Genomic DNA, 23,253 nt, shown 5'->3' with positions numbered 1-23,253 from the left:
ATAAATAAAATGAACTGAAACATGAAATATGCCTGAACTTTGGCTTAAAAATCGATTGTGAATGGTTTTCCATGAATGACAATAATACAATGGAAGATCATACATGTTTATATAGTCACATACACATACATTCATATACATATATGTAGCCGCAAAATGGTTGAATGTGTACTTAGGGATGTATTTATACTTACAATGGTTTTGGCTGGAAATTTAAACCCATAAAATTGAATGCATTATTCTTTCGAAATTAAATCCAATTAAATCCGCCTTATAATACTAGCAAAAGCACAATATTAATGTTAGCTTAACATGATGATGACGATGATGACGACGCTGAACAATTATTGGGTTAATGGATGTCAGCAGGTGATATTTAGCAGTTCATATAAAAGATTTCCACAAATGTCAGGTTCAGAAGTTAATTAATGTGATGAAACAAAAATAAATGCTAATCATTGCCTCAACTAAAATCAATAAAGTTTAAAATGATTAGAATGTTAGAATTTTTTTATTAGTTAGGAGTTTTCTTTAATAAAATTGAAATTTGGTTTGATTTAATGAATATTTAGACTGATCTATAGTCAGACTGATCTACAGTCAAGACTATAGACTGATCTATAGTCAAGACTTTAGACTGATCTATAGTCAAGACTATAGACTGATCTATAGTCAAGACTATAGACTGATCTATAGTCAAGACTATAGACTAATCTATAGTCTAGACTATAGACTGATCTATAGCCAAGACTATAGACTAATCTATAGTCAAGACTATAGACTGATCTATAGTGAAGACTATAGACTGATCTATAGTCAAGACTATAGACTGATCTGTAGTCAAGACTATAGACTGATCTATAGTCAAGACTATAGACTGATCTATAGTCAAGACTATAGACTGATCTATAGTCATGACCATAGACTGATCTATAGTCAAAACTATGCACTGATCTATAGTCAAGGCTATAGACTGATCTATAGTCAAGGCCATAGACTGATCTATAGTCAAGACAATAAACTGATCTATAGTCAAGACTATAGACTGTTCTATAGCCAAGACTATAGACTGTTCTATAGCCAAGACTATAAACTGCTCTATAGTCAAGACTATATTCTGATCTATAGTCATGACTATAGACTGATCAATAGTAAAGACTTACTCTGATCTATAGGCAAGACCATAGACTGATCCATAGTCAAGACTATGGCCTGATCTATAGTCAAGACTATAGACTGTTCTATTGTCAAGACTATAGATTGTTCTATAGATAAGACAATAAACTGCTCTATAGTCAAGGCTATAGTCTGATCTATAGTCATGACTATAGACTGATCAATAGTAAAGACTTACTCTGATCTATAGGCAAGACCATAGACTGATCCATAGTCAAGACTATGGCCTGATCTATAGTCAAGACTATAGGCTGGTCTATAGTCAAGACTATAGATTGTTCTATAGACAAGACTATAAACTGATCTATAGTCAAGACTATAGACTGATCAGACTATAGTCAAAACTTACCGTGGGGTAATAATAGCAACAATAACTAGTATTATAAATAATATGTGTAAGAAAATAAAAGTTAAAAAATAACTGCCCTTAAAAAATGTAAATTCTTGTCACTAAAATTTCGATAAGTTTATATTATTTCTTTTAATTTATTATATAATTTCAAAATATTATAGTCTCATTATAATATTTATAAATACCTACCTAATAGTAATTAAACAACAATAGAATTCCAGACTATAGTCAAAACTATAGTCTGATCTATAGTCAAGACTATAGATGAGTCTATAGTCAAGACTATAGACTAATCTATAGTCAAGACGATAGATTGATCTATAGTCAAGACTATGGACTGATCTATAGTCAAGACTATGGACTGATCTATAGTCAAGACTATGGACTGATCTATAGTCAAGATTATTGACTGATCTATAGCCAAGACTATTGACTGATCTATAGTCAAGACTATAGACTGATGTATAGTCAAGACTAAAGACTGATCTGTAATCAATACTATAGACTGATTTATATCCAACACTATAGACTGATCTATAGTCAATAATACAGACTGATCTATAGTTAAGACTATAGGATGGTACAACACTAGGCTATATTGAGGTCGATAGTCAAGTCTATAGACTGATCTATAGTCAAGACTATAGATTGTTCTATATCCAAGACTATGAACTGATCTATAGTCAATACTATAGACTGATCTATAGTCAAAGCTATAGTCCGATCCATAGTCAAGGCTATAGACTGATCTATAGTCAAGACTATTTACTGATCTGCAGTCAAGACTATAGACTGATCTGTAGTCAAGATTATAGACTGACCTATAGTCAAGACTATAAAATGATCTATAGTTAAGACTATAGCCTGATCCATAATCAAGATTATAGACTGATCAATAGCCATGACTATAGGCAGAACTTTAGTCATAATTATGGACAGACCTATATGCAAATTTATAGACAGTTCTATGGCCAAGACTATAGACCGATCTATAGTCAAGGTTATAGAGTTATCTGAGGTCAATACTATTGAATGATTTGTAGTCAAAATATTGACTTACATATAGTCAAGACTATAGACTGATCTTTAGTCAAGAATATAAACTGATCTAGACTGATTTTTGAAAGATGTTTTCTAACTACATATCTCGTCTTTCTTATTCCAGGTAATGATTTAGACTCGATACGAGCGCTATTCAGTGAAAAGGAAAAAGAATTAAGTTTGGCGGTGGCTAAAGTAGAAGCCCTAACTAGACAACTAGAAGACTTAAGAAGAGACCGAAGATGTCCCATAAATCTAATAAATGGTGGCAGTACCACCGGTCAGCCCTTACCGCCACAAGCATCCAGGGAATTGGAAAAGTTAAGAAGAGAATTGATGGTAAGATAAACTATAAATATTAACAACAAAAACTTTAAATAACAAACACATTATGCTTCTCTATTGTTTAGTATCGTAATCAATTGTCATTGCAACAAGATGCACGTCTACACTTACAACGAGAAGCCTTACAACAAAGACAAGCGGAATTGCGATCTGTCGATCAAAGAATTTATGAGTTGCAAACACGTTTGCAACGTAAAAAAGCCGCCAATGTACAAAACAATCAACAAAATATCAGTCCACCGCATTTAATGCAACAGGTACAACAACAGCAGCAACAGCAACATAATACACAAGTACAACAGCAGCAACAACAGCCGCCATCTAGCCAAAATCACAATGCTTACAACAGCAGCAATAACAAGAGCAATGATGCAAACTATACAACAAATGTGGCACCCAAAACTGGTGTAGCGGCCCTTAAGCAGCAACTGCTGCAAAAACAAGCCAATCAAGCTGCCGCCAATGGTCAGGCGTATAACAATAAATTTGCCAATATTATAAATCGTGGTGAAAATCGCAATATACCACGTGGCAATGTGGCCGCCGTTGAGCCCTACATACACACACCTCAAAAATCCACCATAACACCCACCTCTTCCTATTTGGGCAATATTTTAAAGCATGCAGCCGCCACAGCCAATACCAACCAACAAAATCAGCTAATACAAGATCATGCTCATGTCAAGTTGAATTTAAGCCATGGCGCTAATGTGGCAAATCATTTAACGGGCTCTAACACCAGTCCGAATTTCTTTACGGCCGAAAGTGATGAATCAAAATTGGCCAAGAAAATGTTAACGGCTGCCATCACCAATAAGAACGCATTAGGTGAGCAACACAATCAAACGAATGTGGAACCAGTTAAGGTAGATACTTCGCATCATATTTATGCAGAGGTGGGACCGAAAAAACGGGATCTGGTCAAAGAAGTAGCTGCAAATTTAGAAACTCAAACTAGTAGCAGCACTAATACAACACAACAAACTACCACCAGTAAAATACCCAAAAGTATAGGAACCAATAGCTCTGCCTCGGCACTGATTAGTAAATTAAATAGTGCTGCCTCCAGCCATCATACAACAACGGGACCATCTCATATACCACAAAGGGAAAAATCGGATTTGGAAAAGAAATCGGAAATAGCGGTTAGTAATGAAACGCTATTGGAGAAGAATTCACATCAGTTGACAGTGCACAGTATGCCTTTGGGAACGGCCAATAAGTCGGTGGCTACCGCTATGGCGGCCAATGCCATTTCACCCACTTCCTCCACGAGCAACAGTAACACCTCTAATGCAAATTCAAATGAAAAATCGAAAAACTCAGCTGCTGGCAGCTTAGTTGTACCTCCACGTAAACCCATTAGTAGTGTGGCGCCTACATCGGTCACCAGTGCCATACCGAAAATGATCACCTACAGTCCCAAGGTAAATAGAGTGGCGCCAAATGTAGTAAGTTCCACTACAGCAACTTTAGGCAGCAACACCAATAGTAATAACAACAATAGTGATAGACCAGCGTTGCCACCGAAACCTAATAAAATGTCACCAAACGAAGCCAACCAAGAAACCTCTACGACAAATGCAACAAATCCCTCTACGAAAAAGACCTCATTAGAACAGCAAGCTGCTTCGTCCAATGCCTCTTCCTCATTACCTTTACAGAATATCAATGATAATTTACCCATTAAAGCGAAACCCTTAACCATACGAAAACAACCGCTATCCGAACAGCCAAGATTAAAATCTTCCTCCAACATAATAAAACCCTCAAGTCAACAACAGAATTCGCGTAAATTGGATCACAATTCCGCTAATAATTATTTGTTTAGTGAACGTAGATCTAATAACAATGAGCTTTCCTCGGAGACCAATAGTGAGGCCAATTCAACGCCACAATATTCTCCTAATCTTCAATCCCAGCAGCAGCAGCAATCAATCGGTTCGCACTCACCCAATACTTTATCACCTCAATCTCAGAGTAGTGTTGATGAACCCGATCGTAGCGAAAATACGAATACGAATTCACCACAAGAGAAATCCTCACCCGATAGTCTTAAGAGAAGAATGCGTTCACTATCGGCTGGCAATGCCAGCTCCAATGCCAGTAATGGTAAACCCAAACTAACCAGAAGGGTAAGTTTTGATCCCTTGGCTTTACTACTCGATGCCAGTTTAGAGGGTGAATTGGAATTGGTCAAGAAAACTGCCATGCAGGTGGCCAATCCCAGTGCGGCCAATGATGAGGGCATTACCGCTCTACACAATGCCATTTGTGCGGGTCATTTTGATATAGTCAAGTAAGTTTTTTGTGATAGCAGTTCCTTTCTTTTAATAATGATTTATATTTTCCTCAAGATTCCTAGTTGAATTTGGTTGTGATGTCAATGCCCAAGACTCTGACGGCTGGACTCCTTTACATTGTGCTGCTAGTTGTAATAATTTGGCCATGGTTAAGTTTTTAGTGGAAAATGGTGCCTGTCTATTTGCTGCTACTTTATCGGATCACGAAACGCCAGCGGAGAAGTGTGAAGAAGATGAGGAGGGTTTCGATGGTTGTTCAGAGTATTTATACAGTAAGTAACTTCTATAGGTGACGGATCAACAATAAACGTTTGTAGTTTCTCGTTTTGAATGGACTTTACTTTACAATACAAATTACTCGTATTTATATGGGATTTTTTTTAATTTCCGTCACTGTAAGGGTCTCAGATTCGAAAGATCTCATTTGTCCTTGCCACATAGACCCGTCCTCGTTTGAATGATTTACGCGAATCTTGAAATCGTTCAAACGGATCTTCATTGTGGCGATTTCTTTATGGTCCTAAGCTTTGTTTCCTTTGCAGCACATAATGTCCTCGTATATAAATTTAAATTTTAGCCAAAAGTGTTCATCATTGGTCTGTAGTGCTCGGCCAATATCGTTTTCGAAGAATCGCGGACCAATGATACCAAAAATAGTTACTTTTTTCTTTCAAACTGAATATCCTCGTCACTTAAGACGATTTTGAATATAAGTAACGTCATTTTGTTAAAGTCGTTGCCTTTCATATCTGGATCAATTGGATCTTTTTTCGATATAGGTTCAAGATATATTTAGTCAAATCACTGCCTTGGATTCTCCTCAAAACTCTTATAATCGACATTTTTGTCAGGAGAATTTGCGTTTTTTGTAAAGTCGAGTTCAGACAGAAAGTAACTGAACACTACTTTAGATCCACTTATAAACTTCCACAATGACATTTTTTGTTAGGAGAACTTGCGATGTTTTGAAGAGTCTATTTAAAGGGTTTATTGGCACTTTAATCAGACAGTTTTTAGTTTAGATCCCACTATATACTTAAACGAGCAGCTCGGATATTCTCGACCGATCTTACATTTCTTTGATTGGTGAAAAGTACACTGGACGGCAAATACTTTTTTCCTAGGTGACTCAATCTCATTATGCACTAAGATTTCATTCTTCTATGAACATTTCCAATTAAAAGATTTATGGCTTAGATCTGACTTCGTTTAAATGATTGATTGTATGAAATCTGAAATCGTTGATGCTCATTGGAATATGGAATGGAATATCTTCATCGGGTATGCGCCACATGATATCTACGTCTATATAGTACGATTTTGGCTAGATGAAATAATTCAACATGGGTCTGTAGTTGTAGTTGTTGTTGTAACAGCTAAAACTATACAATAATCTAGTTGGGAGATTCCCCATCAATGTCCAAGCCTATAAATTGTGCTACTTCAACTGGATGTGTTCATAAATCAATTGGACAAAGAGAAGTAGGTTTGGCTGAGCAGTTGAATATGTGGAGGGTATTGTGGGGACCTTGACCACATGCAGTACATTCATTGGGGACGGCACGGTCTATGCGTGATCAGTAGGCATGAAGCCCGTTGCTCCATCCCGATCCTAGTTGTGCCGAAACTACTCTTGTGTTCCGGGGCAGGTTTTCTTCTGTGTCTGCTTTAGGCGGTGGGCGACCTGGAAGTACGACATTCATGCGGAATGTCGCTCAAATCTGCCGTGTAGGAGGAGTGATCTATTGGATCATGCATATAACTACTTATGTTCTCCTCGTAAATACTAAGGTCCTTTCTGACATGACTCGAGGGAATATCCAACAGTGTAATGTTAAAGTTGAGATGATTCATCCGGGGACATCCCAGGAGGAACTGCTTAGTCAACATGAAATTGTGTCCCTTGACTGTGAGCACCTTCGTTTCCTCATGCAGATCATGTTCCGAGGTAAAGTCCTTAGGGCAGCATTTTGGGTATCACTGAGCGTTTTGTATGAAACTAACAAGGTTTCCCCAAGTGCTGTCGACTAGCGCTTTGAGTAACTTATTCCTACTTTGCAATTTGTGCGTGATTGCAGTGGAGTGTGCTGTTGTTGCTGCAGTTGGCAGCCCTTGGCCGAATAATTCGGGTCATTTCAGTACGCAGAACCGGCTGTCGTGGGAATGTAGTGCTCCTTGACGGTTCACGGACGTGCGAACCAATGATGTTAAAAAACCGTTTTCCTAAATTAGATTTTTTCTATCAACCGAACAGGAGTACCGCCATTTAACTTTGGTTTCCTGGATCTCTTAAATCTTTTTCCGATGTTGACTCAAAACCCAAATGACATCCTTGAATTCTCCTGTAAGCTCTCACAATGGCAATTTTGACTCTTTTAAGGTTTATGGCTAGGATATTCTTGACCGATTATTCAGTTCATTGATAATCGGAGAGAGAGAGAGAGAGTACTGGATTGCATACACTATCCCCCGAGATGACATTACCTCATTTTACACCGACATTTCATATTCCTATGAACTTGGTCTCCATCAGAATACATCGCTACCGGTCGCGAGAAAAATATGAGATCATTAATATCTCTCAAAGCTGTTATTAAGCTTGATGTCTTCTGGTTTTCCAATTAAAATGCTTGTGGGAGAGTTATAGAAATGTTTTTTGTTTCAAATGACAAAGCAATCGATGCCGTTATTTTTAAACGTCTTTGGACGCTATGTTAATGGATGTTTTTACGCCCCTGTTTGCGGTTCCCATCATTATACCCACGGATCTTTATGTTAGTACGGGGCTATTTCTTGATCTGCACTGCTACAAAGATGTGTCACTAAAAAATCTTAGTTAAGTACAGATTGGTTCCTTCGGGGATCACAGAGTTGGAAAAAGATCATTTAATTCTGTCATAATGTACCAAATTCCTTCCGAATATAATTTGCCTTGTTGATCAGATCTTGGGTAAATGTTTACTGAACCGATCGTCTGGAATTTACCAAACGTTAAAGTGACGACTTCTGAGTATTTAGGGAAATACTAGAGAAATTATAATTTGAAATATGAACAGTTTTTTCCACTAAAATATCGACAATTATGTAATAAGAAGAAAATCATTCTGAGCGAATCGACAACTAAAATTTCAGAACTTCAGAATATTTGCCTAAACTAACTAAATAATATATTTTTCTCTTTCTAATTAAAGGCATCCAAGAAAAACTTGGCATACTTCATAATGGTGAAGTATATGCTGTCTTCTCGTATGAGGCCCAAAACAGTGATGAATTAACATTCAATGTTAATGATCATTTAATCATTTTACGCAAAGGTGATGATGCGGAAAGTGAATGGTGGTGGGCTAAAAATGAACAAAACGAAGAGGGCTATGTGCCACGCAATCTGTTGGGAGTAAGTGTAATTTCTTAAAAATAAACAAATTTCATACTAATTAACTTTTTTCTTTAAAAAAATTCCAGCTCTATCCTAGAGTACCGCCTCAGACGACCAACTACACTGATTAGCAGTTAATAAGATTTTGTGTTTTAAAAAAGAAAGCGGGACGTTTAATACAAAAGCACTATATATCAAAATTTTTGTAATGTTTTATTAAATATTTAAATTTAATTTAACTATTACTTATGATTTTGTTAAACATTTTTAGTTTTACAATTCTAAACATATAAATTTTGAATAATTTTTAGGAAAAACAAAATTTCTATGAAATGTGCAACATAAATTACTTATTATAAATATGTTTATTACAAATATATTAGTTTAAGCTAAATAAAAAAAAATAGTTACGAAAAACAATACAAAATAGAAGACACCAATTTTTACCAGATAAAAATTTAAAAAATTTAAAAAATTTAAAAAAAAAAACAACAACACAATAAATTTCTAAAATGACTTTAGTTTTAAGGCAAAAAGAAAACATAAAACAATAAATTAAATACACTTTTTCATATATTGTTTATAATTTAGTTAAACAATAATTGCAAAAATTATAAATTGAATATTATAAAATTATAAAAAAACAAAAACTTTAAAACAAAACACACAAGTACTTAAAACTTTAATAAATAGTTTATAAGTTAAAAACAAATCATACACCCCCTGCCTCTAACGCCCCTCCCCCCTTTATAATTCACACAATTTACACAAACATTTCATTTAGTGAATGAGAAAGAAATATTTAAAATATTCTATATATTAAAAAAACAAAAAAAAACTTAATACTTAAATAATACGATTATACTTATTACAACTATAACTACTTATATATAACAACAACATAACAACTACTATATATTTTTGCCTAATTATTGTGATTTTTTGTAAAACTAAAAAACTAACAATAATAAAAAAAATTATATATTCAAAAGCAAAAAAAAAAAGTATTTTATTTCAAGGCACTCTGACTCCAGACCCCCAAATGACCGATCTGCCTCCTGGGAAGTGAAATTCTTATTATAAGACAATTAGTAGATAACTGCATTAAATTCAAACTAGAAGTCTCGCTATTCGACAAAATCTGGAAATAGTCAATTTGTCATTCCGTTTGTAACACATCTTCTTTAGACCCCATATAGTATGAAGTGCTTTATGTGAATAGCTGCTGAGTTGGACTGAGCTTTTGTAACGACTCACCAAAGCCCCTTTGTGTATTGTATGTACATAGTTCTGTTGGTCCATGTACAAGCATTTTGCTTAAATCACTCCTCTGTGGGGTATCTGTTGACCTCGTCGACAGAACCGAACTTATTCCGAATTATAGATTTCACCGACATTCTCTTCCCGCAAATTTGGGTTTAAACTACAACCACTACGTGAATGCCAAAGGAATCTCAACCAACTGACCAGTCAGGACAGCTTGTCAAGTCCTGCGAACAACTTGCGCATAGTACTCGATTATGTGGTGCTCTGGTTCGACCCCATGTCAAATCATACCAAAGAAAGGCCGAGGATACATTTGACTTCACCAGTTTATAGTCCCGGCAGACTAGAGGTATTGCTAGCACCTCTTTTCCCCGGGATTGCAATCACAACAAGATGAGGTCTTACATCAAGGTAACATGTCCCCGGGAAGACCCCATACTGTATTAATGTCGAAATGCTTTACGTGAACACCTGCCGTGTTGGCCTATTTCACAGAGGTCTTTTTCAACCACTGGGTGAGGTTTTGCAACGACTCACCATCGCCCCATTGTGCTTCTTACACGCCGGTGGCAATTTACGTACATATATGAAATTTCTGGTCCAGTATACGTGCACTTTGCTTGAGTTTTCGAGCTATCTAATATCTTGCCATAGTAGTCTCGTTGGGGAATGACAGGACCTTAATCTAACCCCGATAAGGAAAAGACAATCACTAGTTTAGAGTCAATAGACAACGCAACATCAAACCCGATTAATGATGTGACGAATATTCATATACCTAGAGCATTCTCATCATTTATGACTAACCCCAGTGCATTCCTTGACCTTATATGTCGCTCAACCACACTACTGAGATGGCTCTGTTGATTCGGCAACAGCACCCTGGGGAACGTAATTGGTAGTCCGAAACACGGATCTATTTTAATTGACAAAACTTATTTCAGTGGCCACAAAAACCTACAGCGATAAGTTGAGCATGAATCAACCATGAAGGAAAATCTCTGATAAATTAAAGATTAAGAACATCGCCATAATCTCACTCCGTTTCGCCAAACCTTAGTTCAGCACATAATCTCCTCCATCACTCCATCCGACTAACATGGGATACAACTCATAATCCCTCTAATCCATCAGATACAAGCATATACGCACGATAGAACTAGCTGAAGAACGAAAAAGTACCAAAAACCCTTCCTACAGATTTTCATTCCATTGAATAAATATTTAATTTCAGTCAATAAATAGTAAATAATGATTTATGAAAAAAGTACATATCAACAATATGTAAACGTCCGAATATCCAAATAGTACTAAATTCGTAATTTTAGTTTTTCGATAAGTTAAACAGAAGTAGGATGTATGGCCCGCGGTAGGTTAGAGGTTAGATTTCTACTCTGATAGACCGGAGGTGGTGGTTTCGATTACCACCTGAGGCACTGGTTAAGGAGCGCACAACTGGCCCAATAGAGGCCTAGGTGTATTTCTTCGGATCTGATGTATACATCCTTCTTTATATCTAACTAACTAGGAAGAAGTTAAAAATAGTTTTTGTATAAGTACGACAATATAATGTCCTATAAGTACGACAATACAGTTCTTACCCGTCTACTCTCGAAAAGGGGCGAATTTGTGAAAAGTACGAGACGATAATCTTGAAATTGTTTTAGTATAGAAGATATGAGGTTACCGAATTTATCCGATTTAACCCCCCTAAACATTTGAATTTATAAAAATCTGGCTTAGAGCCAATTTGCATCGATCCTTATAACAATTAGAATAGTCATTTAGTTTCTATAAAACTTGTTTATTTCGTATTTCACAGTATTTCTGGTACTCCTAAGCATTTTCTGAAAGAGACCTTATATAAGTGGTAGGTTCAATTGTGGGCCTATTCTATCAAATTTGCTAAAGAGATTTGATTCTCATGAAACTTTTTTATATCGAATGTCATTGCTATAGATCCCTCTACTACTAGCCATTAATTTTCGACCCAGATAACTCGTCAAAGTTTTATATAGTGAAGTTTTCAAGCAATCTATTTGTCAGGTCGATTAGGGTAGGACATTTCCATATAGACCATGGTAGACCGTTTCTTACTATTCTCTATATTTGCAACTGTGAATGTTTCCAATGGGAAGTCCAATTTATATAGTGTGTTTTTGATCGAAAGAGGTCCACTTTAATATCCATTTTGCTGGTGTCTAGATTATTCCACTTATTTTCAGCATTTTAAAGAATCTGAAGTAGCATTGGATATATTTCAATCAGATTCCATACATAGTAGTTTCTATGAGCTGGGAACCAGTATAAGGTGATGTTTAATAGAAGATCCAGACTTGACAGACAGGTATAAGATTATTTTTGATCTTAAAGCCATTTTCTAAAGGGGAAAATAGACAGTATCACATAGACTAATATTAAACATAGTTTTACTAACAATACAGGGACTAACAGTGCAGATCCATGGTATTATTTCCATCGAGCGATTAAAAATCGATACAATTATTCGTATCATTACGATGATATGACTACTATATTGATCTATAAATAACACAGGGCGACAAAGTTTGAAAAAGAAATCGAAACCCTGAGGCCAAGTTAGACTTTTCTAAAGGACTGAACTAAATCCTAAATTCGATTTTCTCCATCACATCCGGGATGAGATATCGTGTCTTGAAATTTAAAAAACACGCCATTTTTAGTCCTTTTTGAGACGTTATAACAGCACCAAGACAACTTTATTTATAAAATGTTGTATGTCATGTGAAATTTCACTCTGTTAAGTTTATATATCTTCTTTTTCCTTCGAGATATCTTTACCTAAAACTTGAAAACTCATGGTTTTCGGTATATTCCTGGTATTTATACGCTACACTACTATAGTGCGGAGGGTATTATGCTTTGTAAATATTGTTTATAACGAACTTTTGAAATCATTTTGAAAATTTTGAATCCACTACTGTTCTAATCGACTCAAAGTCACTTTCTGATTTGACTTAATGATGTCTGTCCGTCCGTCAATTTCAACGGATAATATCTTATTTTTTCTCATTTTACTGCTGCATCAAACTATAGGTGAAGATATCTGGAAGAAGAGGAAAGATATGTCAGCCAGATTCGGATTCAGCGTTTCAGAGCGATGAGTTAAATTAAAACTTAAAATTCTTTAGGAGATTTTGTAACTGATATGGGTTTATCATTAAAGTTATTAACATAAATTATAAAATAATAATAAAAAATTCTAATCACTGCGTAACCAATCACTTTATATGTCATTCAAACTTTTCACAACTATTTATAAACAAATTTTATTTTAATTGATCGATTACGAAATAAAGTGTTTTGTAATGAATTTGTAATATTTTTTAAATTAATGCCTACTACCCACTAATATTAATTATTTAGATAATTTTGTAATACTTAGGTACTTAAGTGAAACCGTAAACAAAAGTACATTTCATTTTAAAAATAAATTTATTTGTGTTATTTTTATAGGGGTAATTAAATTTTTTTTGTTTGTTTGAAAGAAAATGACAATTGTTTAAAAAAAACGCAAGTTAAATTATTTATTTAAGTACAAATACCTAATAAAAGAATAAGTAAGTAAGTAATAGTTGTAACAATTTGTTTAGTGATTAGAATTTTATATATATTTGCTCTCCTATCTGCCGATTTACACAGCAACGTAAAGCATGAATTGCATTTTTTTTTGATAAATTAACAAAAAAAATAAAACTAGAACGCAGAAATAGTTTTCAATTTATTTAATTTCTCTATTATCAATTTAGTAGTTGATCAAACACTAACGATCATAATAGTACACCTTGTCCAAGTCAAGGCAATCATTTCAATATCATCATCATCAGTGTCGGTAGAAAAATTTCAATTAAGAGAGAAGTTTTTTTCCATGCAGCAATTTATTATATGCATAAGAAAGTGCGGACATTAATGTGAAAAAATGGTTAGTAAAAATTATTTTAAATTAAAGACATTAATTTTTAAAAATGTTTCTAACAGAATTCATTATAAGCAAAAATTACCGAGTTGTAGATTCAAAAATTGTGGCATAAAACCTGATGATGGTTCGGAGTAATTAGTACACATTAGAAAGACTTAGTTCCTATCCAAAGCAATCCGTTACACGCAAGCATTTCCCAGATATCCATTTCGGATAGATTCCGCCAAGTCATAAAAACAACAGAAAAACAGTTTCTTCTTCCTTTTTACACCCACTGCCGTGTAGGTCACACTTTGCCCACATGATCTTTGTTATATTACAAGTGGTCTCAGTCAACCATCCAATCTATGTGTCCGTCATTGGTAGCAAGTTTACAAAAAGAATGAACTTTAGTCCAGATTATAGACTGAAGTACTGTCTAAACTATAAACTAAATTCCAGTCTATAGACTGAACTATAGTCCAAGTATAGACTAAACTATAATACAAGTATATACTGAATTATAGTCCAGACTATAGACTGCTCTATAGTACAGACTATAGACTGCTCTATAGACTGTTCTTTAATCAAACTATAGACTGAACTATAGTCCAGATTATATAAGGAACTATAGTCCAGATTACAGACTGAACTATAGTCTAGACTATAGACAGAACTATAGTCCAGACTATAGACTGTTCTATAGTCCAACTCTAGGCTGAACTATAGTCCATACTATAGAAGGAACTATAATCAAGATCACAGACTGAACTATAGTCCAGACTATAGACAGAACTATAGTCCAGACTATAGACAGAACTATAGTTCAACTATAGTCCAAACTATAGACTGTTCTATAGTCCAACTACAGAATGAACTATAGTCAAGATTACAGACTGAACTATAGTCCAGACTATAGACCGTTCTGTAGTCCAGACTATAGACTAAACTATAGTCAAAGTGTGGACTGAACTATAGTCCAGACTATAGACTGTTCTATAGTCCAACTATAAACTGAACTGTAATCCAAATTATAGACTAAACTATAATCCAAACTATAGACTAAACTATATTCCAGACTATAAACTGAACTATAGTCCAGCTAAAGCCTGAACTATAGTCCAGACTATAGACTGTTCTATAATCCAACTATAAACTGAACTATAGTTAAGAATACAGACTGAACTATAATCCAGACTATAGACAGAACTATAGTCCAATTATAGACTGAACTATAGTCCAGACTATAGACTGTTCTATAGATCAACTAGACTGAACTATATAGACCTAACTATAGAGTGATCCATGATACATATTATGGCCCAGACTATAGTCCGATATCTATTCGAAATATATTCTATAGTCTAGACTATAGTTTAGTCTATACTAGGTGCTGAACTAAAGTCCATACTAAAGACTGAACTATAATCCAGACTATAACTTTAACTATATACATACATATATGATAAAATGGCACTCAGCTGGTCCGCTATAACTACTTGAAAATAAATCATCTGGTAGTCTAACGTCGGCTCCAAATATGGCCCTAAATAGGAATTCACTTAGACTTCTGATCTGATGTGTCACTTAGCAATCTCATCAAATTTGTTAAACGAACTAAGTGGTTCTCTTAAAGATCTACTAAATTAGGGAGTGACAATTTCTACCTAATATATATTTTATAATTTAACATTTATATCTTTCTTCTTCATTTACAACAAATAATTTTGCCTACAAATATATTGATGGAAACGTGATAAGTATCTCAAACATTTAATATATTCCACGTTAACAATTTCCCTCCTGTGGATGCTGTGTATGAGTCCAGAACAAGTTGAGGGTTCAAAAATTCTGGCCGTATATCCCTTTCCTGGTAAAAGTCACTTTATGATGCATAGAACCCTCATCAAAGAACTCATACAGAGAGGTCATGAAGTAACAATGATAACAGCTTTCAGCTTAAAGGATTTAAAATTGGGTGCCAACTATACAGAAGTTTTGATAGAACCAGTTTATGATTTTTGGAGTGATGGTAAGTAGTATAATCAAAATTGTTTATCTTGTTTATTAATTATACAATTATTATTTTTCTATATTATTTAGTTATACCATTCTTTAAAGCCGACAATATTTTCGCATTGACCGAAATGGACTTTTTGGATTTTCTAAAAATGGTGGATATAGTCGGTTTGAAAACCACCGAACATGCTTTAAAACAACCCAATGTACAGGAAATCATTAATCATCCCCACCCGAAGGGACAATATGATTTGCTATTGACCGAACAATTCTATCAGGAACCCTTTTTGGCCTTGTCCTATATATACGATATACCAGTGGTGACTAGCAGTACTTTGGGTTATGAAAATCATATGAGTCAAATGATGGGCGTGATAACGCCCTGGTCATTTGTTCCTCATGGTTTTATGCCCTTGACCGATCATATGAGTTTTATGGAGCGCGTTAAGAATAGCTATTATTCATTGGTTGAAGATTAGATTAGAGAATGGGATATAGTCCAGAGTTATAGACAAAGTTATAGTTAGACTATAGATTGAGCTATAGTTCAGACTAGAAACTGAACTATAGTGAGATTATATACAGAACTATAGACAGTTTATAGACAGAACTATGACAATTGTTTTAAAAAAACGCAAGTTAAATTATTTATTTAGTACAAGTACCTAATGAATGAGTAAGTAGTAGTTGTAAGAATTTGTTTAGTGATTAGAATTTTATATATATTTGTTCTTCCAACTGCCGATTTACACATCAACGTAAAGCATGAATTGCAGTTTTTTTGATAAATTAACAAAATAGGAAATAAATTTAGAACGCAGATATAGTTTTCAATTTATTTAATTTCTCTATTATCAATTTAGTAGTTGATCAAACACTGACGATCATAATACTATAGTGCACCTTGTCCGAGTCAAGGCAATCATTTCAATCATTTCATCATCATCAGTATCGGTAGAAATATTTCAATTAAGAGAGAATAGTTTTTCCACACATTTATTATTATTTGCCTGTGAAAGTGCGGTTCATTAAGTAGAAAAGTTAATGAAATTAATGTGAAAAAATGGTAAATAAATAATGTTTTAAACTAATATACTAATTTTTAAAACTGATCATAACAGAGCTCGTTATAAGTAAAAACTATCTAGTTTTGGATTCAAAAATTGTGGCATAAAACCTCGTAATGGTTCGGAGTAATTAGTACACTTTAGCATGACTTAGTTCTTATCCAAAGCAATACGTTACACGCAAGCATTTCCCAGATATCCATTTCGGATAGATTCTGCCAAGTCCTGAAAACAACAGAAAAATCTAATAAACAGATTCTTCTTCCTTTTTACACACACTGCGGTGTAGGTCACACTTTGCCGACATGATCTTTGTTATATTACAAGTGATCTCAGTCAACCATCCAATCTATGTGTCCGTCATTGGAAAAAAGTTTACAAAAAGAATGAACTATAGTCCAGATTCTAGACTGAAGTACTGTCTAAACTATAAACTAAATTGCAGACTATAGACTGAACTATAGTCCAAGTATAGACTGAAATATAGTCCAAGTATTGACTGAACTATAGTACAAGTATAGACTGAACTATAGTCCAGACTATAGACTGTTCTATAATCCAACTATAAACTGAACTAGAGTCAAGATTACAGACTGAACTATAATCCAGATTATAGACAGCACTATAGTCCAACTATAGACTTAACTATAGTCCAATTATAGACTGAACTATAGTCCAGACTATAGACTGTTATATAGTCCAACTATAGACTGAACTATAATCCATACTATAGAATGAACTATAATCAAGATTACAGATTGAACTATAGACCTAGCTATAGAGTGATACATGCTATATATTATGGCCCAGACTATAGTCCAAAATCTATTCAAGTATATAGTCTAGACTATAGTTTAGTCTATACTAAAGTCCATACTACTGAACTAAAGTCCATACTAAAGACTGAACTATAATCCAGACTATAACTTTAACTATATACATATATGATCAAACGGCACTCAGCTGGTCCGCTAAAACTACTTGAAAATAAATCATCTGGTAGTCTAACGTCGTCTCCAAATATGGCCCTAAATAGGAATTCACTTAGACTTCTGATATGATGTATCACTTGCCAATCTAATCAAATTCAATACACGAACTAAAAGGTTCTCTTAAATATCTACTAAATTAGGGAGTGATTATTTCTACATGTCCAAAACCCAATATATATTTTATAATTTATCTTTTATATATTTTTTTCTTCAATTACAACAAATAATTTTACCTAAATATTAATGGAAACGTAAAAAGCACCTCAAATATTTAATATGTTCAACATTAACAATTTCCCTCCTCTGGATGCTGTGTATAAGTCCAGCTCAAGTTGAGAGTTCAAAAATTCTGGCAGTATATGTATTTCCCGGTAAAAGTCATTTCATGATGCACAAAACCATCATAAAGGAACTTATACAGAGAGGTCATCAAGTGACAATGATAACAGCTTTCAGCTTAAAGGATTTAAAATTGGGAGCCAACTATACAGAAGTTTTGATAGAACCAGTTTATGATTTTTGGAGTGATAGTAAGTGGTATGATCAAAACGAACCCCAACTCTATTAATTATGTAAATATTATATTCTTTAGTTATACAATCCTTTAAAGCCGACAATATTTTCGAATTATCCGAAATGCAATTTTTCGATTTTCTAAAAATGTTGGATATACTCGGTATGAAAACCACCGAACATGCCTTAAAACAACCCAACGTACAAGAAATCATTAATCATCCCCAGCCGAAGGGACAATATGATTTACTATTGGCCGAACAATTCTATCAGGAACCCTTTTTAGCACTGTCCTATATATACGATATACCTGTAGTGACTAGCAGTACTTTGGGTTATGAAAATCATATGAGTCAAATGATGGGCGTGATAACGCCCTGGTCATTTGTACCCCATGGTTTTTTGCCCCTGACCGACCATATGGGTTTTATGGAACGTCTTAAAAATAGTTATTATTCACTGGCAGAAGATTTAACTAGAGAATGGGATTTATTTCCGAAAATGGATAAATTGGTGCAGCAATATTTTGGTCATTTGAAAGGTAAGTATGGATCCTGCTACTCATATGCTTAAGTTAAAAAAAAAAAACTATATATTTTCAGTTAATATTCCTCCCGTTTCCCATATGGAAAAGAATATCTCGTTAATGCTGCTTAACAGTCATACACCTTTAACCACCTCCCGGCCCTCAATTACCGGTATGGTACCCATAGGAGGCATGCACATCTATCCACCCAAACAACTGCCAGAAGATATTAAAACATTCTTAGATGAGGCTGAAAATGGCGTCATTTATTTCAGTTTGGGTAAGTTTCTCTTTAAACGCTTTAAAAGCAAATCAAATCTTTAATAATTTTCCCTTTTTTCATGAACAGGCAGCAATGTTCAATCGAAAGATATGCCTACTGAAAAGCTTCAAATATTCCTTGAAGTCTTTGCCTCCATGAAAGAGCGCATACTTTGGAAATTTGAAAATGAAAGTATAGCCAATCTACCACCAAATGTCATGATTAAAGCCTGGTTACCACAAGCCGATATATTGGCTCATCCCAATGTCAAAGTCTTCATTACTCATGGTGGTTTGTTTGGCACTCAGGAAGGAGTTCACTATGCCGTACCCATGTTGGGTATGCCCATCTATAGTGATCAACATTTAAATATGCGCAAAGCTGTACAAAGCGGTTATGCCATTAGTCTACATTTTCCCGATATAACTAAACCAATTTTAAAAGATTCCCTGGACAAATTACTTTACGATCCCTATTATCGTAATAATATCAAGAGAATTTCGAAAATTTTCCATGATCGCCCTTTGGGTGCTCGTGAAACTGCCATGTATTGGATTGAATATGTTATACGACATAATGGTGCTACCCATTTAAGATCAGCTGGTTTAGATCTTAAATGGTATCAATTCTATTTATTGGATGTTATAGCTTTCGTTATAGGTTGCATTGTACTGATCTTGACATTGTCTTGGTTTGCCTTGCGTTTGATATTATATCGTAAACCCCTTGAGATGAAATCTAAGATGCAGTAATTGTATTTTTTTGGTTTTAATATGTATTTTATTGTAAAATCTATAGTATTAATAAAAAATATGGATTTAAGTATAAAACTACATATGATCTTTCTTGATTTAAACTTTCTAGAAAATTACCATTGTTTATATTAATTAGTCCTCCTGATTTTTGAAAAATCGTTTTATATCCTGTTTCGGTATTTCAAGCTATAACCTCTCTGGTAGTCTATTCATCTTGGACTGACTATTCGATGAAAGATCAATAAGTATAATTATCAACTTTTTCGTAACATTCTAGCTTTTGCAATGATCCGAGTATTTATCTGAGTAGTTTGTCAAATTCTCCAAAAACTTACGAGATAGGATGGTCGATTTATTGAAAATCTCAAGAATTATTATTTTAATGAAGGGTCTTTCACATTAAAAACTGGCATAGTGCGGACTAGACTAAAATCATGTCTATAGTCCAAAATATAGACTAAACTATAGTTATGACTATAGACTAAACTAATTCCCATACTATAGTTTAAGCTATGGCCCAAAGTGTAGAATGAGTTATAGTCCAGAGTATAGACTGAGCTATAGTTCGGACTATAGAGTGAAATATAGTTCAGACTATAGTGCTAAATATAATTCAGACTATAGACAGAACTACAGTCAGACTATAGACTGCACTATAGTCCAGTCTATATACTAAACTGTAGTTCAGACTATAAACTGAACTATAGTTAGATTATATATATATAGTCATACCATATAGTAAATTACAGACCAGACAATAGACTGAACTATAGTCCAGACTATATACTAAACTGTAGTTCAGACTATAAACTGAACTATAGTTAGATTATATATATATAGTCATACCATATAGTAAATTACAGACCAGACAATAGACTGAACTATAGTCCAGACTATAGACTAAACTGTAGTTTAGACTGAAGTATTGTCTATTCTTATGACGGAACTATAGTCAGACCATAGACTTACATATAGTCCAGACAATAGACTAAATTGTAGTTCAGATAGTAGAATGAAATATAGTCCAGACAGTAGACTGAACTATAGACATTCCTAAGACTGAACTATAATGCAGACTATAGTGCAGACTATAAACCAGGCTATAGATGACTCTGCAGTCCAGACTACAGCCTAAAATGTAGTCCAAACTATAGACAGGTCTATAGCCCAGACGATGAACTGAACTATTACCCATTCTTAAGATTGAACTATAGTTCAGACTATTGACTGTTTTATAGTGCACACTATAATCCAGACTATAGACTGAATTATTGTCTATTCTTAAAACTGAACAATTATTAAGAGTATAGACTGAATTATAGTCTAAACTATAGACTGAACTTCAGTCCAGCCTATAAACTGAACAACAGCACAAAGAACTACAGTCCAGACTAAAGGCTGAACGATAGCCCAGACTATATACTAACCAGTAAACCAAACTGTAGAGTGGACTAGATTCCAGGCTATAAAATAAACTATAGACCAGAAAATAAACTGAATTATAGTTTAAAAGTGAACTACTTATAACCCAAACTATTTACTAGGGTATTGATAATACTATGTATACACAATAATCTATTGTCTGGACTGTAGTCTACTATATAGTATAGACTTTACGCTGAACTTTAAACTTCACTTTACAAAACTTCTTGGACTGACTATTCGATGAAAAATTAGACTAGAGTAATAATAGAAATTTAAGATTTCGTTATATATGCTACTTTAAATGTTCTCCCTTTGTTGCTAATCCCAAAAAATAGCACGTGATAAGACAGTGCTTTCTATTTCAATTCTAAACAAACCCCCAGATATCGCCATGGCAAAATTTATATTTTGGCACGTGAAAAAGAAACGAAAAAACAGTGAGTTAACATTTTTTTTTTGCAATCTATTTATGTGTGTCACTTCTGTTTTGATAATTATAGATTTTGAAGTGGAAACAAAAATAAAATTAATTTTAATCTTGATATTTTTGTTTGTTTCAATCCATTCTCGCTTGGCGATAAGAGTTTGCTTGAAGCATCTAGAAAACATAGTTTTTTGAGACCTCCACGTATTTTTATATATATTTTAGTGATAAATCAGTCTACTCAAACCAAAAAAGATGTCCCAGATGACTAGAAAAAATACACAAATTCATCGTGATAATAAAAACATTATTAAACAAAAATATATAGACAGGTCACCCCCATATGAAGTGATTATTGTACTTTCTTTAATTGATTAATCTATGAAGGTTTTTTTTTTTATTTTCGCCAACCGGTTGCCAAAACAAATTTAAAACCTCTGCAAAAAAAACTTACTAACACGTGAAAATAATGTGTATTCATATCCATATCTAAAACCCGAAACAGTTCATCTTATCATTCTAAAAACCGGCGGCAAAACGAAAAAACAACAAACAAAATTTCAGCACGTGAAAAAAACAATAAACTAGAGAGATAATAGTAGAATTGTATATTCAGTTCAACTTATACGATTAAATAAATAAGCACAAATTGCCTTCTACAATAAATATTAATAAGATAATTCAGAACCGAAAAATAGTGTGTGACAACATACACAATTTATATTTTGTTTATGAAATAAAAAACTAATTCTAATCTATATATGTATGTACATATATTAAAGAATCATGTTAATGAGTGACAGAATAGTCATCAGAAATGGCTGAACCTAGAATAATGAAATCTTGACAGTTGATTTGTTATTAAACAAATATTTTCTACTCGAAAAACCAACAGATTTAATATATTTCTTTAATTCGAACGTGATACAAATTTGGTACCTTTTTAGCTTTCGGGACAAGACAATTGATCATATACCCCAAAAAAGTATACCAAACTATGTTCGACCCTCTGGCCGTCCATGTAAAGCTTGTGTTAAGCAATTTATCGATGAAAAACTAAATTTCAAAAATAGGCTTTATATGGGAGTTAGGGTCAAATATGGGCTGATCCTTAATATATTGGGAGGAGGTATATATTTTTATATGAAGTTTAGTTATGCTGAATTTCATCGCGATACTAATGGTTGTAAGTCAATTTTTGGACGTTTAAGACATATATTTCAAAGCGGGGCTAGGGTCAAACGACGGCCGATTTTTATAAAAATTGGCCAATTTTGGAGCGATAGTAGAATATTTGACGTAGTTATGAGTTTAAAAACCCCCAAATCAGAAGGTAAGGTTGTATGGCGGCTAGATGAAATAATGAACCGATTTCAACCATTTTCAATAGGCTTCTTCCCTGTGCCTAAAACATTAACACAAACGCATAATAACCTGCCTTGGTTATTTATTTAGTTAGTTAGTTAGTTAGTTA

General features: G+C 34.0%; 2 protein-coding genes across 4 annotated transcripts in view; both read left to right on the top strand.

Annotated features, from left to right (window-relative positions):
- The window catches only part of LOC119608527 (apoptosis-stimulating of p53 protein 1), a 137,892-nt gene extending 128,989 nt beyond the window's left edge, over window positions 1-8,903 (top strand). For both annotated transcript variants that reach the window (XM_037962979.1, XM_037962978.1), the window contains 5 exons: window positions 2,694-2,908; window positions 2,980-5,213; window positions 5,272-5,489; window positions 8,409-8,611; window positions 8,680-8,903. In XM_037962979.1, coding sequence (XP_037818907.1) covers window positions 2,694-2,908; window positions 2,980-5,213; window positions 5,272-5,489; window positions 8,409-8,611; window positions 8,680-8,724 — 2,915 coding nt within the window. In that variant the 3' untranslated portion in view covers window positions 8,725-8,903. The remainder of the gene's footprint in view (window positions 1-2,693; window positions 2,909-2,979; window positions 5,214-5,271; window positions 5,490-8,408; window positions 8,612-8,679) is intronic.
- A 4,754-nt stretch (window positions 8,904-13,657) lies between these two features.
- LOC119608528 (UDP-glycosyltransferase UGT5-like) lies at window positions 13,658-20,008 on the top strand. 2 transcript variants are annotated; one of them, XM_037962981.1, is made up of 5 exons: window positions 13,658-13,820; window positions 15,558-15,828; window positions 18,467-18,928; window positions 18,990-19,193; window positions 19,263-20,008. In XM_037962981.1, exons 1-5 carry the CDS (start codon window positions 13,818-13,820, stop codon window positions 19,925-19,927), a joined length of 1,605 nt encoding a protein of 534 aa, XP_037818909.1. In that variant the 5' UTR covers window positions 13,658-13,817; the 3' UTR covers window positions 19,928-20,008. The 2 variants fall into 2 exon arrangements, with proteins under 2 accessions (XP_037818909.1, XP_037818908.1); XM_037962980.1 differs by lacking the exons at window positions 13,658-13,820; window positions 15,558-15,828 and adding exons at window positions 16,291-16,881; window positions 18,134-18,404.
- The last annotated feature ends 3,245 nt before the right edge of the window (window positions 20,009-23,253 follow it).

Source organism: Lucilia sericata, unplaced genomic scaffold (genome assembly GCF_015586225.1).
Source record: "Lucilia sericata isolate MDLA Ls3-8-SP2 unplaced genomic scaffold, ASM1558622v1 Contig000846F_arrow, whole genome shotgun sequence".
NCBI lineage: Eukaryota > Metazoa > Arthropoda > Insecta > Diptera > Calliphoridae > Lucilia > Lucilia sericata.
Note: the sequence above shows the minus strand (reverse complement) of the source record. Positions and strands in the feature narration are given on the sequence as shown.